The 27,450-nt window shown below is 55.4% G+C and overlaps 1 protein-coding gene across 2 annotated transcripts in view; it reads left to right on the top strand.

Annotated features, from left to right (window-relative positions):
* Positions 1–27,450, top strand: part of PTPRF (protein tyrosine phosphatase receptor type F) — an 87,071-nt gene that overhangs the window by 34,514 nt on the left and 25,107 nt on the right. For both annotated transcript variants that reach the window (XM_066269421.1, XM_066269420.1), the window contains exons 6-11: positions 1,453–1,641; positions 10,445–10,555; positions 20,400–20,669; positions 22,523–23,104; positions 23,357–23,493; positions 23,924–24,068. In XM_066269421.1, coding sequence (XP_066125518.1) covers positions 1,453–1,641; positions 10,445–10,555; positions 20,400–20,669; positions 22,523–23,104; positions 23,357–23,493; positions 23,924–24,068 — 1,434 coding nt within the window. The remainder of the gene's footprint in view (positions 1–1,452; positions 1,642–10,444; positions 10,556–20,399; positions 20,670–22,522; positions 23,105–23,356; positions 23,494–23,923; positions 24,069–27,450) is intronic.

Genomic DNA, 27,450 nt, shown 5'->3' with positions numbered 1-27,450 from the left:
TCTGAGGATGCCATGTGCCTAACCTCAGCAAATGTCCCCACACGTCCATCCTGTGCTGGGCCTGCTAGGAGGTGCTGGGAGGGAGGCGCAGAGCCTTGCTAGTGTCCTGCTCTCCCCCACCATGGAGCCCTACTCCCCCACCAGGAGACTGACAGTGGACTTGTTCCCCTTCCCACATTGGGCATGCCGGCATCCATACTGGTGGAGAGGCTCTGCTGAGCTCACACACAGTCTGGTTTCCTCCTGGGGGAAGGACCTCTCGCCAGCCCAGGACGGGACAGGTTTCCCGGGCCCTCGTCTTGGTATCTACCCCAGTGGCTCATCCTTTGCCTGTTACAGTAACGGCAGCTAATATTCACTGGGTACAGATTCCTTGTCAGACGCTCTCTAGCACCTTATCAGACGCATATCATCAGATGTCCTCATGATGGCTTTATAAGGTGGGCACTTGAACGCTGTTTTCAGATAAAGACAGAGACTTGGAAAGGGTTTATACCACACCCAGGTTATAGCAGGTTAGTGGTGGAGGTGGGAGCCCTGCTTAGTCTGCCCTAGTCTGGACCCTGTGCTCTCAACCCCTTGTGCTTCCAAGGGTGGGGCGTGGTCAGCCTTGTTCCCCTGACCCTCAGGCCCGGTGCAGGAGTCTATGAGCAGGGGTGGGGGTGTGCTGCTGATGTTTGTTCCTGTTGGATTCATAGAAGTGATTCCTGTGAGCTGGAAAACAGCAGCGAGGGAGGAATTTTGCCTCGGCCCTCCCCTGACCCCCATCAACTTTTAGTGTCCTCAGAGCTTTTAAATTTCCTTAGCCTCCACATGCTCAGACATGGTCCCAGGCCTGACTCTGGCCACAGCTCAGGGCTAAGTGAGGGAGGAGGGTCCGGGTCAAGGGTGCAGTAAAGGATGGGTCAGAGTCAGGATCGGAGGGCAGGGGTGGTGGCTCAGGGGTAAGGCAGGAGGTGTTCAGAGTCGGGGCCAGAGCCCAGGCTGTGACGTGGGGCGGAGCTGAAGGCTGGATGCAGGCAGCGGTGGCAACAAAGTGGGGTGGGAGCTGGGCAACACAGGGCGCCTTTGGGCTGAGTGTGGCTGTTGGTTCCACCGAGTCAGCTGTGAGCCCCATATAGCCCAGCGTTCACGTAGCACTTTCTGCTATGGCCAGGGGGACATCAATCCTTCTTTTTCCCAGGACCCAAAGAGATCAGTACTAATGTCATAAGTCTGAGGCTTTGCTTCTCGGACCTGGAAACCAACTCCCTGACAGAGCAGAGTGGACCCCACTGCATCCCTGGCCCTGCGAAGTGCAGCCCTGGGCGGTGGGACTCAGACTCTGCTTAAGTCAGGCATTGGGGAGAGAAGAATGTTGAGGATTCCAGCCAACCAGGGAGTTGGAGAAGCTCTCCATGGGGGGGTGGGGGGGTCCTAATCCTAACACACACATCTGCTCTTTGTCTGCAGAGAACCAGCTGCCCCCTGGCTTCCCCTCCATCGACATGGGGCCTCAGCTGAAGGTGGTGGAGAAAGCACGCACAGCCACCATGTTGTGTGCGGCAGGCGGAAATCCAGACCCTGAGATCTCTTGGTTCAAGGACTTCCTCCCTGTGGATCCTGCCACAAGCAACGGTCGCATCAAACAGTTGCGTTCAGGTGAGCACAGATGTGAGGAAAGATGTGGGGCCAGAACCCAGCACAGCCTTCCCTCTTGGACCTGGGTGCCTGGGAGCCACAGGAGACCTCAGCCCAGGCCCGACCCTCCAGGGACTGAGCAGAGGGCATCTGGAGGGCGGGCCAGATCTTGCTATAAGCCCACCTGGCCTAGGAAGAGGGCTCGGCAGTTAGGGCTAGGCATCAGTGATTCTCCACCGTCCTGGTAGTGTAGGCCTCCAGACCTCGGGCCGGCTCTGCCCCTCACGGCATGCGAGCCGTGCCCCGTGGGCATTGGGCTCTGCAGAGTTGCCCTGTGGGTGTTCATCGTCCACCTTCCTTGCAGCCCAGATGAGGGGGCCTGGAAGGTGCTTCTCTCTGCTCCTCCAGACGACAGGGAAAGAGGCCAAAGATGCCTGGTGAATCAGGCTTCAAAAGGCTGGATCTCAGCGCCTGGAGCCAGGGGCAGTTGCTGCTGTCCTCCGGCCACCAGGGCCACCTCTCTTCTCTGGATGTCTCAGTAGAGCCAGCGTGGAGCCCAGGGAACAGGGATACCATCTTGACCAAGTGGGAGGTGTCGCCTCATTGATCGATCTGCCTGCAAGGCTCCCGCCTGGATAATTGATTCAGTTTTTGTGGGAACGGAGCAGACGGGAAGGGAGGCTCAGGATCAGTTTAGCTGCATTCTGCATCTGCCGCCAGCATGGCTGGACCAATAGGCCTTGGTCCAAAGTCCTTCTGCTGGCTGCGGGATGGGGGCTCCGTCAGGTGCCCAGTGCCGGCCAGATCCCCTGCTTCCCCTCAGCTGTGATGTCAGCTCTGTAAAGCATAAGACTCTACTCCTTTCAGGCTTTGCTGGCTTCAGAGGCAGTCCTGCCACTCCCTGGGGTGCCAGCCCCTCCCCACTAGCTCCTACCCGGTGGACACCCCTGTGGTGCCCAGGAAGAAGGGAGAGGTGATTTGCCCAGTAGGGACAGGATTCTGGCCCCAGCCATGGCCGCAGGAGACAGCCTACGAAGTGTTAGCTCATTTAATTTAATTAAAACTCAACAAGATGGAGGCAGCTGTAGCGCAGTTAATTAAAACAGCCATAATCAAGGCAGGAAGCAGTCCGGCAGCACTTGCAGCCGCTGCCCAGCACTGCCCAGCGGCCGGCATGGTCCGGCTCCTCTGCCTCTCCCCGCAGTGCCCCCGGCAGGCGCCCCGAGCAGCCAGATGGCCCTCTCCACCAGTCTGGCCTCCACCTCCAGCGGCACGGGCTGTCCGTGGCGGCAGTTCTGGGAAGGCACGCTGTCTCGCGTGTTCGTTCATCGAGTGTTCATGTAGTGCTTGCCGTGTGCCGGGCCCTGTGCCGCCTGTTCACTGCCCTGGGAGCTGGCTCCCGCCCACTGCTCCACCCTGTGCTGCTCAGGCGCAGCCTCCGCAGTCCACACACCCCACCTTCCCAACAGGCCCCTTCCAGGTTCCCCTGGCTTTTCTCTATCTGCCCTGCAGCCCCCTCTTTCTCTGCTTGTTCCTCTAGCCGGGGAGCTCGTGAGCCCTGCCCTCGCCCCGTGGACAAAGCCTTTCCCTGAGCCTGCTCACCCGTTCCAGCAGCTTCCAGATTTGTCTCTCCAACCCAAACGTCTTGCCTGTGCTCTAGACCAAAAAATGTTTATCTGTCTTCTGGGTGTCACCCTGGCCATGATGAGTGATGACCTCCTTCCCAAACAGCTGCCCCCTCCACCCACTGACCTTCTCTCTGAGTGGCAGCCTCCCAACCTGAAACCCGGACTCCTCCTCCAATAAGGCACCACCAAGTCCTCTTGATTTGTCACCATCACGACTCTCAAGTTGGTTTCCTTTTCTCCTTTCGCTGGCTGCCTTGGCTGTGTCCCAGGTCCCCAAACACTGCTCTCCCTGCCTCCAGGGTCTCCCCCTCACATCCACCCTCCAGCAGCCGTGAGAGCGTGCTGCTCATGTCCCTTTGTGCTTTGACACCCTCATTGCCTGCGTGGTCGGGTGCCTGCCCCTGAACAAGGCACGCAGAACCCTTCTCTCTGCCCCTGCTCACATCTCAGCTTTATCTCCTAGGGCCCCAGCTGCACCAGTTACTGGCTCTGTGGCCTCAGTTATTTAACTTTGAGTTTCAGTTTTTCATCTAAAAAGGAGCTGCAGTAAACAGAGTCAGTGGCAGTCAGAGCCACTGTTTACTACTGGGCATATGGTGAGGGCTCTGGGAACGGGGTTCTTCTTACTTCTGGCCGCTCCCCACTTGTACTGAGCCACCCTGACCCCATCCTGGCCCTCTGCTTACATTCACCAGAATGTGAAGCCCTGCCTTCCTCTGCCTAAAACCTAACCCCTTGGGACTCATTCCACTTGACATTTTTACCATCCGGCTCCAGCTCTGCTCACTTGGGCTGGGCACTCCTTATAAGGAGGGCTTGGGCCTGGTTCTCCTCTGCGAGGTTCTCCCCAGTGCCTTGCACGAGCCCAGCTATAGGACGGGGATCTCTGAACCCTTGTTGATGAATTATTGTGTGAACGTGACCTTTGGACTCTGTCCGTGCAGACTGATGTCTACTCCTGCTTCCCAGGTCCACGAAAGACCTCTTTGTTAGACCTTTTCTGCCCCCCTGGCAGCTGTGGCCTGATGGTTATAGGCCTAAAATCCAGCTACTGGGAGGGAACCAGGTGGTACCTGAGGGAACTCAATCATCTCACCTCCGGGTGGAGCTAATGGACAGAACTCTTCCCCCATCGCTGCCTAATCCTGTTCCCAGACCCTGGTCCCAGTAACTGCTGCCCCTGTCCTCTTACCACCTCGGAATGTGCTGGGCTGTTCCATGCACGTTTACAGGAGCGTCCCTTCATAGAGTGGAATCAGGCCCCCGAGCAGTCGGCTGTTCACACAGACTGTCACGGTTTACGCATCACCGACAGTTTACAAAGCACTTTCCTGCCTTTGGTTGCACTGGATTCTCCTACAACCCTGAGAAGTAGGACAGGCTGTGATTATCATGTCCACTTTACAGCTGATTTAAGAGAGTCACCTGGGGTCACATGTGGAGGTGCAGGGCTGGGGAGCTCCCCTGTGAGGTCCCCAGGAGCCTTCTAGTATCACATCCAGAACCTGGGGTATGGGATATGGCTGGACCCTGCTAGGGCTGCAGAGTGCCACAGTCCCATTCTGTCCAGATCTCAGACCTAACCCCCGACTGGTGCCCAGAACTTGGTCATCTTCAGGCCGAGCCACATCACATGTCACCAGGGTATTGCACTAGAGCAGTGCTGGTAGGAGGGCAGCAGGTGGCATTGCCCAGGTGTGAGCTCTGCTGTACAGGTCCAGTGCTCACTGAAGTGGTGGGAACTGCTGCACCAACACGAGCCTCTTGGAGAATTTGAACTTGAGAGCCAGTGTGGGCCCATGAGGAATGGGACAGGCTCAGGGAGAGTGGAAATTGAGTCAGGAGCAGACTATATCACTAGAGTGAATGGTGGCTCACTTCCCAATTGGGGCTCTGAGCCACTGCAGGGTGCTGAGAGGAACTGTTGGCCGCATGCTCTGCCAAGCCTGGACAGAGCCCCAAGGAAACCTCTTGTGCTCCACTCATCCCAGTAGCCTGAGTATGTGCACCACCGTCCCCATTACAGTTTACACATCGAGGACAATGTGATGCACGCATCCACCTGCTCACACACAGGGCGGTCTCCCTCCATGTGTCCTGACACCGGAGCAGAGATTACAGGGCCTCAAGCAGAGATGCCAGCATCTGGCCACCAGAGGAAGCCCGCTGACCCCAGCAGATGGGACCCAAAGGGAAGTGCAGGGCCATCCCTAGAGTGGGTGTGAGGCCTGCAGCCCCCACTCCGACAGGAAGAGCCTGTCCGCCCACTCTGCCCCGCTGTCCTCCAGGTCTGCCAGGAGGCACGCTGTCGGGGCGTGGTTGCGGTGTCCCTCTGGCCTGAGCACACTGGCGCCTCTCGCAGGCAGTGCTGACTCCCAGGCTCCCTCCAGTCTCTCGCAGCCTCCTTGGGAAATGGAAAAGCAAGTTCTTGCTTCAGTGTGATAGAGACATGGCTGTTCTGAGCTGTCCAGGCTCCTCACACAGCAGGTTAGGTTTTAGAAGAGCTGAGGCTAGAAGCTCGGGGTCCTAGACCTGGGCCCTTGACACTGCCACCCCCTGCCACGTCAAGCACGACTGTAGGAGTAGATCAGCCGTTGTCACCTTTTTGGTTTCAGAACCTGTGATTGTAAATATCAGAGGACCTCAAAGAGCTTTTATTCATGTGGATTTTATCTGTCAATATTTACCATAGCAGATACTGAGAGTGATAAGATCTTAAATATTTATTAATCTACTTTAAAATAACTTAAAATGGCCCTGGCCAGTTGGCTCAGTGGATAGAGCATCAGCCCAGCATGCAGACATCCTGGGTTTGATCCCCAGTCAGGGAACACGTGAGAAGCAACCATCTGCTTCTCTTCCCCCCTTCTTTCTTTCCTTCCCACAGCCAGTGGCCTGGTTAGTCCGACTGTTGGCCTCAGGCACTAAACAGAGCTCAATTGATGCGAGCATGTCCACAGACGGGGGTTGCCAGGCGGATCCCAGTCAGGGCTCAGGCATGAGTTTGTCTCTCTTTCTCCCCTCCTCTCACTTAAAAAAAACCAAAACTCCATTATGGGTTAACAGAAATAACATTTTTAATGAAAAATAATCATATTTTTATAAAACAAAATGGTTAGTGAGAAAAGAGCAGCATTGTTTCACACTTTTACAAAGCAGTTTCAATTTGGGGCTTAATAGAAGACGGCTGGACTCACGTCTGTCTCTGCATTCCGTCTGTCGTGATAGCACACATGATGGAGGCTCTGGAAACTCCACTGCTGTGTGTTTCTGAGAGAACAGGAGTGAAAAAGATAAACAATTTCTTAGTATTATGAAAATTGTTTTGACCTTGTGAACCCTCTGGAAGGGTCTTACGGACACTAAAGGTCCCTAAACTGAGTTTAGAGGATCACTGTGTTGATGGTTCTTTCTAGGCAATTTCTCTGCACCACACACACACACACACACACACACCCAGGTCCTGACAAGCTGCCTTTGCCCTCTCCAGCCTCTGTGACTGCAGGAGGCAGCCTAGTCCAGTAGGAATGCCATGAGCCAGGTCCACTGGGTCAGTTCCCTGCCACTTCACTCAGGAGCTGCGTGACCTTGGGTTTTGGGCAGGTCACTTAGTGTTAATCAGCCTTTGTTTTCTCATTCCTACACAGAGATTAAGACTTCCTCCGGGCGGGTGATGGATGATAATTCCTCCTGGGGCAGGTGTCGTTAGGTTCGATGGAATAGTGATCAGTGTGTGTCTCTCAGCACGCTTCCTCCCCTACAAGTGGATGGAGAGGAGGAGCAGGGGAGACACCCACGGGTCGGCCTGAGCAGCCTCGGAGGAAGCCCCGTTGAGAAGCGAGCCTGCTCACACCTCACACTCACCCTGCACCCGCACATGGCCCTCTCCGCTGCCGATGCTCAGGACAGCAGAGCACTGGACAGACAAGGGAGGGCACTGGCCTCTGGCTCTCGCCAGTCAGGCTGGGGAGAAGCTCAGTGGTCGCTCAGTTTTTAGCAGGGTTGAGGGGGTTTAAGAGGGAGACTGGCACTGGGTTGTGAGTTCAGCCTCGTCTCGCAGCAGGGTGGGCTGATGTGCTTGTTCAGGGAAACCTCTTTTTTGCCCTTCTGTCTGCTTAAATGCCCTGGTTTGTTTTGGTAAGTCCTTTGTTTCGAAATCTGCCCACCTATGAATGTGGGTGGCCCTGCAGAGTGGGGTTGCTACCTCTTCTTCACTTCCTGCCTCCACTGGCCTCAGCCAGTGGGGTTTACAGGAGCCCCAACTCACCGTCCTGATACCCATCACCCCCAGCCCTAACCCCTGTCCCACTCTCCCCCTCCTCAGTAGTGCCAGGGACCTGGAGGACACAGCTTCGCCCGCACTGAGCCTGGTGCCTGTGCACACATTACCTGCGTTGGCCGAACTCAGGCCTCGATTTCTTCGTGTATTTAAGGCCCTTTCTCGTGTTTTATTTTATCTGATTTGGCTTTTTGTGGCTTTCCTTCCTTTTGTACTAATGCTTCTCTCTGATCTTATTTGCATTCAAATTACCTCGCCAGGTGGTTCACCAATTAGAGGTAAGAATGCTGTCCGTGCATCTCGCCACGCCACGCCACTGCCGTCACCACCACTCCATCCCGTCCAGTCCGTCACCTCCCCCATCCCCATCCTGACCTCTCCAGCCTCATCTCCAGCTCTGGCCCCCTCAACACCACCGGCCACCACACACATCCACTCTCGGTCATTTCCTCCTGTGGACTCATCCATTGCAAGTCTGGATTGTGAAGATACTCAGCCGAGCCCCGCCTTGGGGACGGCCAGCCCCGTTGCCCAGGCCTTCTAGGCCAGCCCCACAGAAGGAACCTGTTGGCTCCTGCAGTGAAGCCAGGCCCCGGTCCCCAAGGCTGGCCAGAGAGGGAAAGTCTTCCTATGAGGTGGGGAGCATGACTAAGCCTTGCTTTTCCTCTCAAGAACCTTCTTTGTCTTAGGGCCCTCGGTTATTACTTAACTCCCCTTTAACATCCTGGCCTTGTAGTAAAATGAGGACCATTCTGTGAAATACAGTGTCCTGTGTGACTAGATCCTCTGACCTATTAACCCCTGGCTGCTTTTGTGCAGAGGCCCTGCAGCCTGAGGGTTCAAAGCCCAGACTCTGGACTCCAAGATCCAGGTTCTTCAGCCTATGACTCACCACCTGTGTCACCTTCAGAAAATCAGTTTGTCTCTCAGCAGTCTGTTTCCTCCTCTGATTGGGGCCAAAGCCCCCTCACGTGGCTGAGGATTAAAGGAGAGGAGGACTGGGTGGTGTTTGGCATGGAGCAGGCACCCTGTAAAATGCTTGCTTCTGTACTGTATTTATGTCATTTCCTCTCACCTCTCAAGTGGCCTTGGGCACATCTAGACCCACAGAGTTCAGGGCCAGGTGGTCTCCGGACAGAATTTGGGGCTGAGAAGAGCAGCTGCCACCTTACGGAGGTTGGTTCCAGATTTGGGAGTTTCTGTGTACAAATAGGCCCAGGGTCTATGTTGGGTCCCTGGCCAGCCCTGGCTCTCGGCGCTGGGAGCTCCTCTCCCAGCAGGGATCTCATCCAGGCACTACTTCCTGTTCCTGTCTGTGGCACCATCCCCCAGCTGAGCTGAGCTTAGGCAGGCTCCCAGCCAGATGTGTGACCCCACCTGTTGGAATGAACATTTTCTGTAACTGGGTCCATCCATCCCATGAACATGACCTATTGGGTGCCCGTTGGGATGCTCTCGCAGAAGAAGTATAGTGGGCATATACCCTGGGCCCTCACACTCCCTGATGCCCCGTGAAGCGAGGACCACAGAGCAGACCAGCCCTTGTGCCTGCCTCAGGGCTGAGCCCTGAAAGCCTCTTCCTCCATCTCCATCTCCCAAGCCCCTGGGTGTTCACAGCCCCTCTTGTCCTGGGTCTGGGCAAAGGGATGTCAGACAGTGAAGAGGCTGCAGCTCGGACCATGGTGGTCCTCCCCTGGGGCCTGGACCATGAGTGCATGGCTCGGAAGGCTCCCTGGGACTCCTGTCCAGACCAGTCAGGTGGGGTCCGGCAGGTTCTATCTGTATCCTTTGTAGTTATGACTGTCAGCCAGCCTGGGCCTGGGGAGGAGCGGGCTGTTAGGATCACTCTGGCTTTTCTGTGCAGGCGGTGGCTTTCTGTCAGGCTGTGTCCTGTGGGGTTATTAACTGTCCATTGGACTGTCCTGTGTGGGTGTGATCGTCTGTCAGCTTGTTCCAGGGAAGCATTGCTACCTGTGCCTCAGGGTGTTACTGTCGCAGACAGTTTGCCCAGTGTGCTCTCACAAGCAGTTTTTCCAAGTGTTTATTGCTGGGAATGGGGGAGTGGCTAGCCATGTGGTTTCACTCCCCCCCTCCCCACCACCACCCTCAACTTGTGCTCCCCCCCCCCGGACCTCCCAGAACTGGCCCCAAGCCCAAGTTTCCTCCACTCTCTGTGAGGGCCCTTTTCAGTTACCCCCTAACCCCCCATCCTGGCTCCTGTCTGTCCGTCTGTGGCCAGAGCAGCCCCTCAGGGCGCCAGCCCGCGTGGGAGCTACAGTCTCCATTAGCTTCCTGAATTATGCAGGAGACATGGTGGGTCGAAGCACTTTAGCAGGACCAAGCTGAGAAGAGCAACCGGAATGGGTGGGGCTGGCGGGATGGGGGTGGGGTGGGAGGGGATGATAGGTGCTGTGAACCGAGGCTGCTGGGCACCAGGCCCCCAGGGCAAGCCACTTTCTTCCTGTGGGGTTCTGGTGGGTGGCAGATTCCCAGGCTTTTGCCCGATGAGGGCATTGCATGCTTACACATCCCAGGCCAGCAGGTCTACAGGCTGCTCCCACCCATGCCTGGCTCTCACGGCCTGGCACAGCCAGGGGCATTAATGGGGATGCTTGCTGGCAGACAGGCTCCAGTATTGGCTGGAGGATGGTGGACACTCAGTGGAGTTGGGGGCTGGGGTAGAGCTCCTGGCAGAGGCAACAGGCCCAACTGCATTTCGGCAGAGCAGGGCAGGGTTGTGCTCCAGATTGCAACCCTTGGTTCCAACCAAGAAGCCACTGGGCTAGTCAGGGAGGGCTTCCTGGAAGCAGTACTGACACTGGGTGTGACACCAATGTCTGCTGCACTGGTCAACACAAATACTGTCAAGATCCCTCCCTGTGTTCCAGGCCTGAACTTGGTCTTTATGTCTCTGCAGGTGCCTTGCAGATTGAGAGCAGTGAGGAGTCGGACCAAGGCAAGTACGAGTGTGTGGCGACCAACTCTGCAGGCACACGCTACTCGGCCCCTGCCAACCTGTATGTGCGAGGTAAGGACTCTGGCCGTGAGTGCAGTACCTGGCCCTGTCTCCACGGAGCTGAGCTGCCCCTGCTGGGAACGAACACATGGGGAGCCGCCATGGGCCCAGTCTCTCCTTCCCGCCTCTTTCTGCAGCGTCACAGCAGTAGCAGCTCGCACTGGGCAAGCCCCTGATGTCCACCACTGCTCTGCCTTCCTTTCCTGCAGGCCCTTTGGGAAGCATCCACTCTTGGGAGTATTTGTATCTCTCGTAGGTCCTGCTGTATGGGCCCAGAGCCCCGTGGAAGTCCACAGAGCCTTCTGAGTGGGTGTGTGGGTTTCTGTGTGTGAGCAGGCACTTACATTTGTGTATAAAGATGTGGATACCTGCCTTGTCTTCCTTGAATCTGTCCTGTCCTTCCCACCCCCAGCAGGGTGGGCTTTAGGCCAGGTGTGCCTGCCTTCTGGCCAGGTCTTGCCTGGGGTCTTCCTGAAGGAAAAGCCAAATATATTCTGTCCAGCCAGGACCCTTTTGTAGGGAGTCGGGCCGAGGCAACGCTGCAGTGAGCATCTATTGTGTTCCAGGTGTTCCTTGCTGGGACTAAGTGGGTTGTGCATTTTCACAAGTCCAGATACCCAGCAGAGAGGTCCCAGAGGCTGGTTTGGAGTGTCCAGTCTCTGCTGTGTTCACCGCCCAAGGCGCCCAAAACTGGCTGCTTTCTATGAGCATGCTGAGTCTGCTGTGTATGGTGCCCAGGGGGGGCCCTGGGAGTGGGAGCCCCTCCTGTCCCCTCAGCCCTCCTGCACAGATGGGCGTCATTAAGAGGGAAACCGTCTCCCTCGGGATTTGTAAAGGAAAGTGGATGCTGCTTCCATATGGTGATGCTCTCGTCACACTAAGTGCTTCGTGCTGCTTCTTGAGGGGTGTCCACCTGTCCACCCAGGGCCAGGCACAGGATGGGGCGATGGCAGTGGCGTGTTCCACTCTTTGGGGCGTTTTGGTCAGATAGGGCAAAGAGAATGAGGCCATCAACTATGTACTTCTTGAAGGGCTGCCCTTGGTCAGGGCACATGTTCCTGAGAGACTGCAGGCTGTCAGCCCATTTGGTGATGGGCGTGCCCTAGTTCAGAGACAATGGGCGATGCCTCATTGGAGTTGGGGCATGGAATGGGAGGTCCACACTATTCCCCTTGTTAGGTGTTCTGTTGCTGAAGCTCACCTGAGCTGCCCCAGGGCCCGTCGTAAGAAACAGCATCAGGGCAGGGGGCCAGGAACACAATAGCTATCTAAAAGGTCAAGGTGAGCCTGACTAGGCGGTGACACAGTGGATAGAGCCTCGGACTGGGATGCGGAAGGACCCAGGTTCGAGACCCCAAGGTCGCCAGCTTGAGCGCAGGCTCATCTGGTTTGAGCAAAAGCTCACCGGATTGGACCCAAGGTCACTGGCTCGAGCAAGGGGTTACTCGTTCTGCTGAAGGCCCACGGTCAAGGCACATATGAGAAAGCAATCAATGAACAACTAAGGTGTCACAAAACACAACGAAAAACTAATGATTGATGTTTCTCATCTCTCCATTCCTGTCTGTCTGTCCGTCCCTGTCTATCCCTCTCTCTGTCTCTGTTAAAAAAATAAAAAAAATAAATAAAAACCATGATCTTTAAAAAAAAAAGAATGTTTAAAAAATAATAATAAATAAAAAAAGGTCGAGGTGAGTGTTGTAAATTGCACAGCCTTTCCCCCCTCAACCCGCACTGCTCCAGGCAGAGCTTCTGACAAGCACACAGGAGCCTGACAAGTCCCCTCTGAGAGACAAGCAGCTGGAAAGACCCTTTGTCAAAGGCCTGCCTTCTACCCAGACCATTCCAAAGCACTTCTCCCAAAAGGCCAGAGGGATGGGAGAGTGGAGGTCCTGGGCCTCAGCAAGAAAGCTCTAGTGGTACATTTCTTGGGGCAAAGCTGCAGGAGGCCTTCAAGGGGCAGGAGAAGGCCCAGACCTGAGGTTTATGGACCCTGCACTGTCATCTTTTTATTTTTTTTTAAAGGTGAGAGGAGGATAGACAGTGAGGCAGACTTCCACATGTGCTCTGACTGGGATCCACCCGACAACCCCATCTGGGGCTGATGCTCAAATGTGGAGTTATTTTTAGCACTTAAGGCTGTCACTTGGACAAACCAAGCTATCCTCAGCAACTAGAGCCATGCTTGACCCAATCGAGTCACTGGCTACAGGAAGGGAAGAGGTAGAGAAGGCAGAGTAGGAGGGGGAGAGAAGCAGATGGTCGCTTCTCCTGTGTGCCCTGACCAGGAATCAAACCTGAGATATCCATACACCAGGCCAATGCTCTATCTACTGAGCCACTGGCCAGGGCCCTGCATTGTCATCTTAGCTGGGCAACTTTCTCTGAAGTCCCCATCACACTAGCCTGACAGTGGGTCTCTTTGGAGATGACCTGACTTTGACTCCTATACCTGGCAGTTTGAGCACTGACCAAGGAGCTCTGACCCTCCACCCCTTGAAGCCTCCCTGTCTCTGGGGCACCCGTTATTCATACCTGATGAACTCAGACAGGACCCTCACTGGCTTCTGCCATGGTCTATCCTTCACCCCCACCAGGTTTTCCGGAATTGCCTTCTTGGCCCATGCCCACAGGCCTTTGGGGCAGAGAATGTGGGAGTTTCTTTAGTTCTAGACCCACCTGGCCTGGGACTCTAAACCAGGTTGTTTCCGTCTAGTTTCAGTTGTCTCTGCCTCTATCACACACACATTCCTGTGGGCCCTGGTATCTCAGGTCCAGTCCCAAGTCATGTCCCTAGGCCCTCCCTGAACCTGCACCACCTGCCCTGCTTTACTGGGAGTGACCTCTGCCCTCTAGCCGTAGGACAGGTCCTACCATCTGATTGTAGACACCTGGAAAGCCCTGCTCCTAGGATCCTTTTCTCTGATCTCTCTCCCACCCTCATCTCAGTCCTGGCACAGCCCCTGCTTTCTGCCTCCCACACTGCTGGGGGCCCCCCAGCCCCAGCTCCTCTGGGACAGCCCCTGCTGGGATGGCCTCCAGCTCTGTGTCCTGAACCCTGCTTGTGAGCGGGCTGCCCATAGAGAACTCCCCCAGCAACCCCCACCTGTGATGCCCCGCCTGCTGGCTGTGCCCACCGACCTCCCAGCAGAGCAGCTACTTGTTACCCTCCCGGCTGGAAGGAGGTCCCTGCTGAGTACCAGCTCTCAGGACCGAGGCCTCGGCACCTGGATCAGTGTGGACTCTAGCCCAGGGTTTCTCAACTTCTGCACTATTGACATTTCCGCCCGGATAACTCAATTGTATGAGCCTGTTCTGTGGGTTTTAGTAGAGTGGTTAGCAGCATCCCTGGCACAGTAGATGCCAGCAGTACTCCCTGGTCATGACAACCCAGAATGTCTCCAGACCTTGCTCAGTATCGCCTGGCGGAATCTAGTTGAGAACTGCCCAAATAGACAGCCTCCCATGGGGAGTCATCTCCATCCATCTCTCACTCTCTTGTCCACTGAGCTTGGGCTTGTGTCTCCTTCTCACATTTGGCTTCGGTGTGTACCTCGCATCTTGCCCCTTGTCCCTCAGGCTCTCAGGGCTTCCACTGCCTCTCTGAGGCCCTACAGTTGCTGCTGTTAATGGGACAGCGAGGGTAAAGCTGCCGGCCTGGCGCCAGGCACACAGGAAGTACTTGGCAGTCTAGCTGCTGTTGCTGTCAGGATAGCACTGTTGGGGGGTGGATGCATCATCCAGTTACTCTGACTTTGCTCACAGTTGGCCGCAGCTCCACCCACGGTCTAGCAGGCCCAGGCTTGCCTGGTGGACCAGCCTCTCCCTCGCCATCTGACTCCCCCCCGAATGACTCACTTTCTCCTTGCTCCCACAGCGTTTCCTTCCTCCAGCTCTCCAACGAATGCATAGCTGCCAGGGGCCAGGGCAAGGCCACACCCTCTGCAGAGCCTGCCCTACCTGCCTTTGACTTACCCCCTTCTCTGCAGGAAGCTGGCCAGGAGGTCACCGCTGTCTCTAAACAGGGCAGTGTCTTCACAGCCTTTCTCCCCACAGGTGCCCAGACCAGCTCCTCACCCTGTGGTGCTGTGCAGCATGGGGCTGGCTTCCTCAAGGTGGTGGGGTTCTTGTGGCTCGTGCGGCTGGTGGGTTTGTGGGCTGGATGGGCCCTGACCCCAGAGCCCAGCTCTCTGGGTCTCTCCGAGCCATCAGGTGTGTGTGAGGCATGGGGACCTGCCTGTGCCCCGCTTCCACCCCTCCCCCTCCTCCCCTTGGCGTCCCAGCACCTGCCGAGGGGTCTCAGCCCTGTCCACCGTGTCCTCCATGAGTCCTGAGTCTTTTGTGAGCGGCGTGGTCCGCGCGCACCTGTGTGCACGTGCGTGTGCGTGGGGCACCAGAGTCTTGTCTCGTTTCCGTGCTGTGTGGGCAGATGAAGGTTGGCCTGTTTTTACTCTCTCTGTGTTTCTCCTTGTCTTTTTTTTATTCCCTCCTCATCCTCATCGCACTCTGCCATCAACCCAAACTCTCATCTCTCAGATCAGCGAGAAGGTTGGTCCTTTTCACTTCTTATCCATCTACAGTTCGCCCGTCGATGGGATGCTCCCGTCAGTAGGGACCAGCGGGCACGGCCAGCTCCCTTGGGCTCGCTCCAGCCAGGCCTGCCCGCCAGTTGGGCTCTGCTATCTGTTGTTTTGGGCCGGCAGGCGGGCAGGACCAGGGTGGGTGGTGGGCAGGCCCCCCTGCCCCGCATGTTTCTGCTGCTTGGGCCCCTTATACACCTCATGTCTGCATGTCCCCTTAGCTGGGCTCCCCTGCAGGGTCCGGCAGGCATGGTGCATGGCACGAAGCTACACTGCACCTTTGTGCCCAGGTCGGGCCAGCTGTCTGTTCCAGGTGGAACTCAGGTGTGATTTTGGGAGCTCTAAGAGTCAGGGTGCTTTATGTATACCTGGGGGGCATTTCATAGCCCCCAATCACCTAAACGCCACGTTTGCCTGAGCTTAGCTGAAACCACTGACAAGACAAAGGGAAAAAGCTCATCTAGAATGAGCTTACCCCTGAAGATCCTGCAGCATAGGACAAAAGTCCTACATTGTCTGCCCTGGTCTGCCTACTGAGCATAGTGTCCACAGTACTGGGTAGGTGATATCATCATGGCTCACTGAGGATGTCTCTCCTACACACTTATCTTTTCCCTCCCGGGCCATATCCAAATGAAAAGCTTCCCACCTGCCCCAGTTCCCCCCCCTCTGCCTGGCTCTGCCATTTTCTGAACCCCATGCTGGGTGCTGGGCATTCAGACCCAAGGAGCTCACACCTCGAACAGTCAACTATAACTTAGTGAGGCCCACTTGGGAGCTCTGAGGAGGCCCCAGCCCAGCCACAGGTTGGAAAGGGCTTCCCTGAGACTCCACTCCAGCCCATTCCAGAACATGCTTACATGGGGCTCTGTTCTCAGCCCACCTGCAGGGGCTTGCAGTTCTTTCTGTGTCCCCCTGTTCTGAGTGGTCCAAGGAGGAGGCTCACGTGTCCACAGGGCTTTGGGCTGAGCCCCAGGGAGCTGAGCTGGGCTACTTGGTCCCCTCTGTATCGTTTCTGTGGCTTGAGTTTCCTCCATGAGGGAGAGGGAGCCAGTTGGGAGGAGGGCTGCGGCCTCAGCTCAGATATCAGCCCTGAGCATCCAGCCATATGCACTCCTGAGCTCTGGGGCATTTCGGTTACACCATTTCGCTGACCGGGCGGATCTGCCTGGGCCGTCAGAACACAGCCATCAGCAGAGACAGCCCAGCTTGCGGCTGCCTCCCCCTACACCTGCCACCCCTGGTCCCTTGCCCCTGCCCTGCCCCCGCAGGGGTCCCGCCAAAAATAAGCACACGCACAAATATTTAACGGGAAAGCAGAAATGAGTTTCTAAATATTCCGGGGGGATTTGCTGGGCTGGTAATTTGTTTGGCGCTGATAATTACATCTTACATTTTTCTAGCTTTGCTTAAAACTGTGTGCCGAGTGCGCTGGCATTTAATTACTGCTCTGCGGCAGCCACAAGGTTATTTATTAAAGAGTTATTTTATCTTGATACAGTGGATCCTGCCCCTTATCCCCTCCTTAATGTTGTGTTATTTTCATCAGAGAAATTTCCACAAGTAAATGCAGATTGCGGGGCCGCCTCCCCCTGCGATTAGTCTGTCACTCACCCAACGCCGGTGCCTGCAGGCGCCGCGCCGCCCTATTATAGGGGTTGTCAGCGCAAATAATTAGACTTAAAACTTACAGCTGAAATATAATCCAGAAATGGCAGGGCCCTGTTTTGGAAATTGTCTGTAAAATGTCAGCACTCGGGATGCACAGGGAACGGTGAGAGACTGGCATTATTGGAGCTCAAGATTAGACCCTAAGTGCATTTTTCCCCGGCTCTGGTTTTTCCTTCCCTGCTGTTGCTTCTGTCAATAGGCTGAGTCCAGGGTGAGTCTTGTTCTTTTTAGAGACCTTGTATCTGTGACAGCAGGAGGAATGACAGTGACTGTGGTGAGGCGCCAGCTTCGTGGCTGTTGGAATGGGGATGGCTGTCCGGGCAGGTCCAGGAGGCGCGGGCCCCCAGGCGCTGTGGTCCCAGGAGGCTGTCTCTCGCCTCTCCTGCCATGCAGCCGGAGCCCAGTGTCCTTGTGAAAGCGCCACAGGTCACACACCCAGGAGTCTCTCAGGTAGAAGCCCTTACCTGGTACTAGGGATGACCCTGAGGGTCACCTCTTATCCTTGGTCCCTGGAGTCCTCCCTTGCACCTGCCTGTTGGAGGGGGAAAATAAAAAAACTGTTCTCAGTGTTAATTTCTATAGTGCTTCCCATTGCTGACAGTGGAACAGAAGACCTTGTCCTCCAGGGACTATTTGGGGTGAAAAGTCTAGTCAACTTTCTACACTGCTTAGGTTGGAGCCCAGGGTTTATTGAGCAAAGACATACTTCCTTTTCCTGGGCTCTTTGTTCTTATGTTCAGTGACCCAACTAGACCCCAAGACTCCGCCACTGACTGGGGTCAGGCTTGCAGCTGAGACCCCTCACCTGACACAGGCTCTCCACATCCCATCCATACACCACTGGGAGAGGATCTGCTGCCAGCCTTGACTAACTCAGAAACCAAGAAGCTTCTCTTTGGAGTCTCCTGGGTCTCTTTTTTTCTGCCCTATTTGCATCAGACAGACCTACTTGTAGTACATGGATAGACTCGGGCATTTCAGTTAAAGGATCAGTCTTAAGGTACTTCACTTGTCTGTGATTAGGCGATAGCCATGGAAACCCTTAGCACTTAGTAAGTGCTCAAGAGTGGTTTCCGTTCCCTGAAATGCCATGAAGGAGCAGGAGATGGGGCAGCGGGTGGCTGAGAGCAGAGGACATACTTGGTCAGTTAAGGCTGCTACCCTGTACCTTTGTGCTGGACCCTGGGCTGGGCTGGACCCTGGGCCTTCAGCAGACCAGGGCCTGGGCTGCAGGCAGACCTGCCTGTGTCTCTGCTCTGCTGGCCCACCCCTCCGGCCTGGCTCCAGAGGCCAGGGGGTGCCTACACCACCAGACTGGGTGATGCTTCTTTCTCTGCCTCCTGACCTCACCCTTGTGTCAGTTGCAGGGCAGGCTCAGACGGGGCTCTTTGTTGTGGCTTTCTCTTGCCAGCCATGATCCGGGGTCCACCTGTTCTCTGCCACACAGACTGCTCTACCTGTGACATGCTATTTTCATCCAGTGTAGACTCCCAGCTTTAGGACAAATGACAGAAACCCACTTATATCAGTTTAATCAAAACAAGGAAACTCTTGTCTTACCGAACTGAAAAATGTAGTAGATTTGGTGCCAGGCAGGGCTGCATCCAGATATTTAAACAGTTTGAGGAGGCATTTGTCTTTATCTCTTAGCTCTGCTCCTCTCAGTTAGTTGACTGCTTTGTCCACAAGCAGGTCCTCTCATGTTGTGAAGGGTGGGCCACAGTCCATCTAAACGTAGCCACCATAGTAGAGAGATCGCTGTTGTAATCATTGTTGCCAAAGTCTAAAGGCTGTATCTTGTTAGCCAGGTCTGGGTTACACGCCCCACTTAGCAGGAATGGGGTGGCTCCCCTAAGGGAAATGAGAATGCCAGCTCCAGAAGGTAGAATGCTACATGTGTACAAGACATGTTGAGACCCCAGTGAGCCTGGGGGACACAGAGGGAAATGGCCAGGCCCGTGACACTGGCCATGCCTGGCCCACTCAGGACTGGCCATGTTCGGTTCTACCTGGAGACCTCAGAGTGAGGTGGTGTAGATGGAATTGAAGCAGGGACTGGAGAAGGTAGGTTCCTATAGTCTAGGCCGAGGAGTGATTGGGGGACCATGCAGGAGTTTTTTAACTGGAAAGTGTTGTGAGCAGATTTGTGCCAGCTGTTTGTGGAGGTCCAGTCATGGGAGCAGGTCTGGTGGACAAGACGGGAGGAACAGTGAGGAACCTGATGCGGCCATCCAGAGAAAGATGATGGTGGCTTAGACTTTGGTGGTGCCAGTTGCCTGTGGGTTTGAAAGATATTTTAAGACAGTGCATTACCAGGACCTGGTGATTTGCTGGATGCCTGGTCTCTGGGCTGTAGCTTGACCCCTGTGTAGAGGTTAGAGGTTGCACCAGGTAGTCTCTGCATTGGCTTGCAGCTCTGACTCAGTGGTTTTAGGTTGTGCAAGCAGCAAAGCCTGCAACCCATAGGAGAGGAGCTTCTTGTGGGGCACCATGGTCTTTTGCATGCCTGGGTTCCTCGCAAGGGTCCTCTGAGACCCATACTCTCAGTGATGCCCTCTGGTCACTTAGCCTTGCTGCCTGCTCCGGCCCTGTCTGCAGGGGTGCCCATGAGAGACTCACCCCAGCCTCTGCCTACCAGCTGCATGACCCGTCTGCATGCCAAGCATGCCTGCCCATGGCTAGGTCTTGCCTGGTTTCCCTCTCTCTGCATGTTTCGAATGTCTCTGCCAAGCTTGCATCTTTTGGGGGGTGTCACTGGGCTGCACCTTGGACTGAGAAGCTCAGAACAGCTTCTGATCTGGGGAACCCAAGGCTGGAGGTTGTGGCCAGACACAGCCACCCTCCCCCTTGAGATCCTTGTTCATTGGCGTGGAAAGCCGTGTGCTCGGCGCCCTCATCATGTTACTGCCATCGTCATGCCCATCCTGCCCGTGGACCACGTCCCTGGCTCACCCCGACCTCTTGCCCCCGCCCAGTCCCTCTGAGGGCAGCCCCTTCTCTGGGGTTCCAAGGCTGTGCCTTGAGCATGGCTGAGTCCCTGCAGGTGGGCATGCTACCGCTCTCATCTCTTCCCCTTGGGCCTGGAGGTGGAGGAAGTGACTCCAGAGGAGGTGGCTGTCACTTCCAGATGGACACTCGGCTCTGCTTCAGCCATCTCCAAGGGCCCTCCACCCAGGGCGCCTGGACTTCTCTCACTAGTGCCCCAACCAGCCCTTCTGGATACCCTTGTGGGGAGGGGGTCAGGAGGAGATAGAGGTGGGCACTGGAGGGTGACCTGGATTGTGGCCCTGAGTAGGCCTGGCCTTTGTACTGAGCCCCTGGACGACCCTGGACAGATGGGACTTTTCTGGGCCTCGGTTTCCTAGGCTCTAAAGTGGGAGCTTTGTGATAGAATCTCTCGTGTTCCAGTCCCTGAGTATAGAGGCTCTTTCTAGCCTGAACGTGGGGTGGGAGATGGTGAGCCAGGGCCCAGGGACTCTGCCCCTCCTGTCTCTGAGGTGGCTTTGGCTCTGACAAGAGGGGCTTCCTGGATGAGGGGCCCCTGCCCTTCCGTCCTCCGGTGTCTGTGGCCCAGCCTGTGAGTGCCTCTCTCCCTCCTCCTGCAGTGCGCCGCGTGGCTCCGCGTTTCTCCATCCCTCCCACTAGCCAGGAGGTGATGCCAGGTGGCAGCGTGAACCTGACGTGTGTCGCGGTGGGCGCACCCATGCCCTACGTGAAGTGGATGATGGGGGCTGAAGAACTCACCAAGGAGGACGAGATGCCGGTTGGCCGCAACGTGCTGGAGCTCAGCAACGTCATGCGTTCCGCCAACTACACCTGTGTGGCCATCTCCTCACTGGGTATGATTGAGGCCACAGCCCAGGTCACAGTGAAAGGTGAGTGCCGTGGGCATGCCTTGTCGTGGAATGCAGCAGGAGTCCCAGCATGTATGACTGCTGTGGGCTGGGCTGGGTCATTGTTCTCTCTTGGGTACATCGGCTCTGGGGTCCTCCTGGCCCTCTGTGATGGAGGCAGGGATTTCTGTCATTAATAGTCTTAATAATAATAGCCGACAGGTACTGAGTCCTGGGAGAAGACGCCCTCTGGGAAGCACAGATTACATTATTCATTCTCAGTTTCACCCTGGGAAGTAGGTACTCTCATCATCCCCCTTTTACAAGTGAAGGAACTGAGATTCAGGGTCACACAGAAGTAATAATGGAGCAGGGACTTGAACCCTGGGGGGTCTGATTCCACAGCACGCCTCTCTAACTACTACATATCACCAGGCCCTGGGGTTTCCCAGCTTCCCGCCAAGGAGGATGTGAAATAGGATAAATAGGAGCCAGGGGAATGTGGGCTCCCTAGAGCCCTGGGACAGGCATACATATATTGAATATATAGCAGACTCCCCTGGGGTCCCTGCTTCCACGCTGCCCGTTCTGATCTCCGTCCTTCTCCATTCTGCAACTTGAGTGGTCTTTTTTTAACATGTAAAGCAGGATTGTGTCACTTCATTTAAAGAAAGGGAGAAAGCCTTCCAGTGTCTGCCAGTGGCTTTTGGGATAGGATCCTTACTGCTATGCATCCCATGCTTATGCTCCAGGCTCCTCACCTAGCTCTGGCCATTGCTGGCTTCATCTCACTCTCTGGATCTTAGCTCTGTGACACCTTCCCTGATCACCCCATCTAAAGAGATTCTCTGAATTTTTGCCCATTTGGTACCCTGCTTTCTGCTGTCCTTGCCCATACCAGAATCATTACCGATGTATTGATTACTTCTCTCTTACACTGGAAATTTTTTTCAAGTGAGAGGAGAGGAGCTAGGAAGACAGACGCTCACATGCACCTTTAACAGAATACACCTGGCAACCCCTGTTGTCTGGGGCCAATGCTTGAATCAACAGTGCTATTTTTAGCACCTGGGGATGATACTCAGACCAAATGAGCTATCCTCAGTGCCTGGGGCCAATGCTCCAACCAATAGAGCCACTGGCTGCAGGAAGGGAAGAGGAGAAGGGGGAGAGAAGCAGATAGTCGCCTCTGCCTCTCATGTGTACCCAGGATGTCCATATGCCACACTGATGCTCTGTCTGCTGTGCAAATCATCCAGGGCCTCACCCTGGAATTTAAACCCCATGAGAACAGGAACCTGTTTGTGTGACATATGTCCTTGGCCTAGTGCAGTGCCTGATACTCAATAATTATTTGTTGAATCTTGACTGTGGACCTGGGACTTCTCAACCTTTAATTTCAGCCAAACTACTGCCTGGGTCTGTGGGGCCAGTGGTTTCATCACTTTTTCTAATATCCAGAACCGTTTCCTGGAGAAATATCTTCCCCTTACCTAGCCCCTATTACACATATGTGCCAACAGGTGAACCAAGACAAGCTGCAGAAGCAGGTCTCTACCCCCCAGCCTGTGTGTCTCCCATCTGCATGGGACCTGGGCAGGCAGCGTCATGTCTGGGTCTGATTGTTAGATGAGTCACAGGGGCTGATACGAGGATTCAGGGAATCCCAGAAGTGACGTGTGGATCAACACTAGATGACCCAAGGCCCCTGGGGACACTGAAAAACTCCATCCCCCACTAGGTCCCCTCAGACAGGCATCACCACAGACTTTTTAGGCCATTCTTCAAGGTGGGCTGTGGGGATCAACCATTCTCTGGTTAAATGACCCCAAGGGCAGGGTTGCCTCCTGGGCTCATGACCTCAGGCACCCCTTAGCCTCCCATTTTGTCCCCAGCTTTGCCGAAGCCTCCAATTGACCTGGTGGTGACAGAGACGACTGCTACCAGTGTCACCCTGACCTGGGACTCTGGGAACTCAGAGCCTGTGTCCTACTATGGCATTCAGTACCGTGCATCGGGCACGGAGGGCCCCTTCCAGGAAGTGGATGGTGTGGCCACTACTCGCTACAGCATTGGCGGCCTCAGCCCTTTTTCAGAGTATGCCTTCCGTGTGCTGGCGGTGAACAGCATCGGGCGAGGGCCACCCAGTGAGGTGGTGCAGGCACGCACGGGGGAGCAGGCGCCTTCCAGCCCACCACGCCGCGTACAGGCCCGCATGCTGAGCGCCAGCACCATGCTGGTGCAGTGGGAGCCACCCGAGGAGCCCAATGGCTTAGTACGGGGCTACCGTGTCTACTATACTCCCGACTCCCGCCGCCCCCTGAGTGCCTGGCATAAGCACAACACAGACGCGGGACTCCTCACCACCGTGGGCAGCCTGCTGCCCGGCATCACCTACAGCCTACGCGTGCTGGCCTTCACTGCTGTGGGCGATGGCCCCCCCAGCCCCACCATCCAGGTCAAGACACAGCAAGGAGGTAGGTGCGGGCAGCGTCTGACCGGACAGCCCAGGCAGAGCTGGGGTGGGCGAGGCTGGGGCGGGCCTCCTTCCTCAGGCTGTCCACTCGGAGGTTTGGGTAGGAGGAGGGCCTGTGTTTCACACATAGGCGGTCACTTGCAGACTAAGGGTGTGGGAGTAAAGATCTGCCTTCCGCTGCCCCCTTCCCCTGGGTGCACCTGCCCTGGAGGGGCTCGGTGGGGCTGACAGCACCTGGCATGGGGTGTTGCAGTGCCTGCCCAGCCCGCGGACTTCCAGGCCGAGGCGGAGTCCGACACCAGGATTCAGCTCTCGTGGCTGCTGCCCCCACAGGAGCGGATCGTCAAGTATGAGCTGGTATACTGGGCAGCAGAGGATGAAGGCCAGCAGGTGAGTGCCCAGCAAGGACAGGAGGAGGGAGGAGGGCTTCTAGTTCCTAAGGGTCTGTGGTGGGCTTACCCAGGTCAGCCTTTCTGGATTTCTGTGGCCCCTGGGGTTCTCCTTGAGGCTCTGTTGCTTGTGCAGCCTTTATGATTCTCTTTGTCACCGTGTGCTGGGGGCAAAGTCACTAGGTCTGTCATTGAGTCTCCCAGGCTCTGTGGTTGTGGTTCATGTGACACTGGCAGAACTCTCAAGTTCTCCTGGGGCTATGTGTCCCGGGAGTTCCTGTGCCCACGTGTCCCCCGTGTGGCCATGTGGCGTGGAGCCAGCCCTGAAGCCACAGTGGCTCCAGGGCGGTCAGCTGTTCCCTGTGTCAGGGAACAGCCTCTGAGCGACCTTTGAGGTCGGAGCAGTCAGTGAGTGCTCCCTGCTCTTCCAGCACAAGGTGACCTTCGATCCTACCTCCTCCTACACCCTAGAGGACTTGAAGCCCGACACGCTGTACCACTTCCAGCTGGCCGCCCGCTCTGAGCTGGGGGTGGGCGTCTTCACCCCCACCATTGAGGCCCGCACGGCACAGTCCAGTAAGTGTCTCCTGAGACTACTGCGTGCTATAGCTGGGCTGCGACACGGACACACACACACACACACACACACCCCGACCCCTCGACCAGGCAGGTGGTCAGGTCTGCTGGGTCCTGGACTAGACTCTGATCTGGGCTCCAGGTCTGGACCCATAGAGAGGGACAGGTAAGTGCCCTCTAGTCTGCGCCAGGCGGCTCCTGCACTCACTGCTCCCTGCCTGGCTTCTGTCCCCACCACACCCCCTCAACCCACCCAGGTAAGTTCTGTGTCTGACTCATCTCCTTCCTCCACCCTCCTCTGCGCTGGTCGCACTAGCTGACTAAGCCATCCTCAGCGGTGGGACCACCACATTCGCTATCCCCAGACCTGCTCTGGCAGCCATCTCCCTGCCCATGTGCCCACATCTCATCTCCCCATCACCTGTGCTCCCTCCCTCATGCCCCCCACCATGAGTGTGTATGAGCCATTCAATCACATTAAGCTGTTTGCACACAGGGTATACCTGTGAGAACGAGACCATGTGACTGAGCATGTCTGTGTATCACTCCAGGATCATGTGGCCATCTGTGTGTGGGACCATATGCGGGGCCATTTGTGTGGTAACTTTGTGGTGTTGTGAATTACTGTTCTGCATGTACAAGAGTGGTGCTGTGAGCTCTGTCACCGTGTCCGACCACCTGACCGAGCAGCTCCTGTGCGTGCGCGTCAGTCTCTGTGCCCCTATGATCGGGTCTATAAAGCTCTTCTTAGAATTGGGAACCCAGTGTGTGTTATCTCTGGGTACCTGACCCATGACCCTGTCTGTGGGTCTCTTGACGCTCTCCCGATGACAGGCCATGAGACCCTGGCTGTCTGGTCACGTGGCCACAGCAGACCACTGTCCTTGAGGCCCTTTGTGATAACAGTGCTATGGGTATGTGGCTGGAAGGGATCGTGGCATTGAAACAGGAAGCACGTGTGATGACCTTAAAGAACAGCAGCGTCTATGAGGCTGTCCATGTCCCAGCGACTGTGTGAGTGTGCCAGGGATGTCAGGGAGCCACGTGCGACCTGATGTTCGTGAGTTCATTCCACAAGCACCTCTTGCACCCCTGCTGGGTGCCAGGCCCCGTGAACAGTGGAGGGCTGGCAGCACGACCCTGGCATAGCCTCTGCCTGTGGGAATCCTAGTCTAGTGGGGCAGACAGCCGTTAAACCTGCAATTATCCAAATGAGCTTTTAATTACATTTGTCTAAAGTGCTGTGGAGGAGACAAACAGAGGAGAGATGATGGAATTGGAACCTCTTCTGGTCTGAGGAATCTCGGAGGGCTTCCTGGGGAAACAGAGGCCTCAGCCAGGGCATTAGCAGGTGCCAAGGCCCTGAAGGAGGAAGGTGCTTTGTGGTGGTCAGGAGCGAGCAGCAGGCCAGTGTGGCTGGAGCAGGGAAACAGGACAGGTGGGAGGACTGACTGGCCGCTGTATGCGAATGTGTGAGGCTGCCCAACAGGATGCCGGAGACCAGTGAGGAGGCTGTGCGGCAGTCTGGGCAAAAGACAGCAGCTCAGATGAGGCGGTGGTGGTGAATGGAGAGCTGTCTGGGATGCCGACTGGCTGGGCCATGGTGATGGATGATGTGTGGGGGCTGAGGGAAAAGGACACGTCAGGCGAATCCGGTGTTTCTGATGCATAGACCTGGGAGGTGGGTGGCAGCTCTCCTGAGGGTAGGAAATGGGACAGAAGCCGACACCCAAGCTCAAGATGCTGTTCTCCATCCACATGGTGATGCTTGGCAGGCTGCCGGAACCCGGAGCCTGGGCTGGAGATGGGAGGAGGTCCCGGAAAGGGGTGTTGGAGTTTGGAAGAAACGTTTCAAGAAGCAGAGCAGGTGTTGCTGCTGAGGGGTCAGGGCCAGAGGAACGCAGAGGGTCTGCTAGAGTCCAGACAAGGAGGAATGGGTCTGGACAAGAGTCTTGGTGTCGTGAAGGACTGAAGCTGCTTGGATTTCATGAGGCATGATGGGAGGCAAGAAAGCAGAGATGGAAAGCTCAGATGTCGGATGTTTAGTTCGGAGGGAGGGGTCACTGTAGCCGAGGGAACATAGGGCTGAGGATGGGATTTGTCTTTTCAGATGGGAAAATCATGAGCATATCTAAATGTTACTGGGAAGGAATGGATAAAGAGAAGTAGGAAATATGGAAAAGAAAGATACTGGGAGGCAAGGAAGAAGGGAAGGGGGCAGAGCATGAGTGATGGGATGATTGGCCGTGGACAGAAGAGTATAGGTCTCCATTCTGGGGGAAGAAAGGAGAGAATCAGTGCAAATGCAAGTCCATTGGTGGGTTTGGTAGCAAGAGATGGAGAGAGCTGCTTTTGGGAAGCTTTGACTTTCTCTGCAAAGTAGTAGACAGGGTGGTGATGGTAGCCGGAGGTTTGAGGAGGACAGAGAAAGTCGAAACTTTTCTGTGTCACGTGGCAGAGTGAAATAGGGAGAGAACAGACTGTGGCAGACAGTGTGGAGGGCCCAGGTGAGGCCGTGGGCATGTGTTCAGAGGATGCCACCCTGACTGGGCAGGCGGTGTTTTCTACCACTCCGGTGCCGCCTTAGAGAAGGTGGAGAGTTGGATTCATTCAGAGCTCAGCGTGGCCCGGGCAGCAGCATGGGACGAAGAGGAGGTGAGGGAGTTCAGGATATTGGTCCGATACAGGACTTCAGTGTCTAGGCCAGGCGTGGCCAACAGTTTTTGCCCCTGGGCCAGGTTAGAAAGAAAACTTTTTTCACGGGCCAGATGAAATATTAAAATTAAAAAATGTTAAATACAAAAATGATTCATTTAAGTAAACAAAATTTTATTATGTAATTTGTTTATGAATAAATGTAAGTAATTTAGTACAACAAATTAACAAAAAAAATCTTTATAATGGAATTTTTTTTTAAAATAGAGAAGTATCGCAAATCCATTCGACCAGTTATTGGAAGTTAACCCTAGATTAATCACACGCGGAATTCTTTCCTGCGTATCACTGTCTTCTTGAATATCTCGATTTCCAATAATCATAGACGCTTCCGCTTCTGAGTAGCTGAGATTTTAACTTTCATTGTTGTACAATGGTTAAATATTGTAGTTTATGTATAACGATTTGAAAGTACTACTTATTTCATTTCCACGGTGCGTTGTGCAGAGAATATTAAAAATTTAATCGCGGGCCACACAAACTCATCCGGCCCGCAGGCCGTATGCTGGCCATGCCTGGTCTAGGCTGAGTACTGAGGGCAGTAAGGACGGAGGTCCCCAGGGGTAAAGCGCACATACCTTGCTGGGGGCCTTGAGCAACTGGACTGGGATAAGAAGCAAGGTCTGCGAGGAGATGTTGGAGGCCACGGTTTGGGGAGGGGGGGGTA

Source organism: Saccopteryx bilineata, chromosome 3 (genome assembly GCF_036850765.1).
Source record: "Saccopteryx bilineata isolate mSacBil1 chromosome 3, mSacBil1_pri_phased_curated, whole genome shotgun sequence".
In the NCBI taxonomy this organism is placed as follows: domain Eukaryota; kingdom Metazoa; phylum Chordata; class Mammalia; order Chiroptera; family Emballonuridae; genus Saccopteryx; species Saccopteryx bilineata.
Note: the sequence above shows the minus strand (reverse complement) of the source record. Positions and strands in the feature narration are given on the sequence as shown.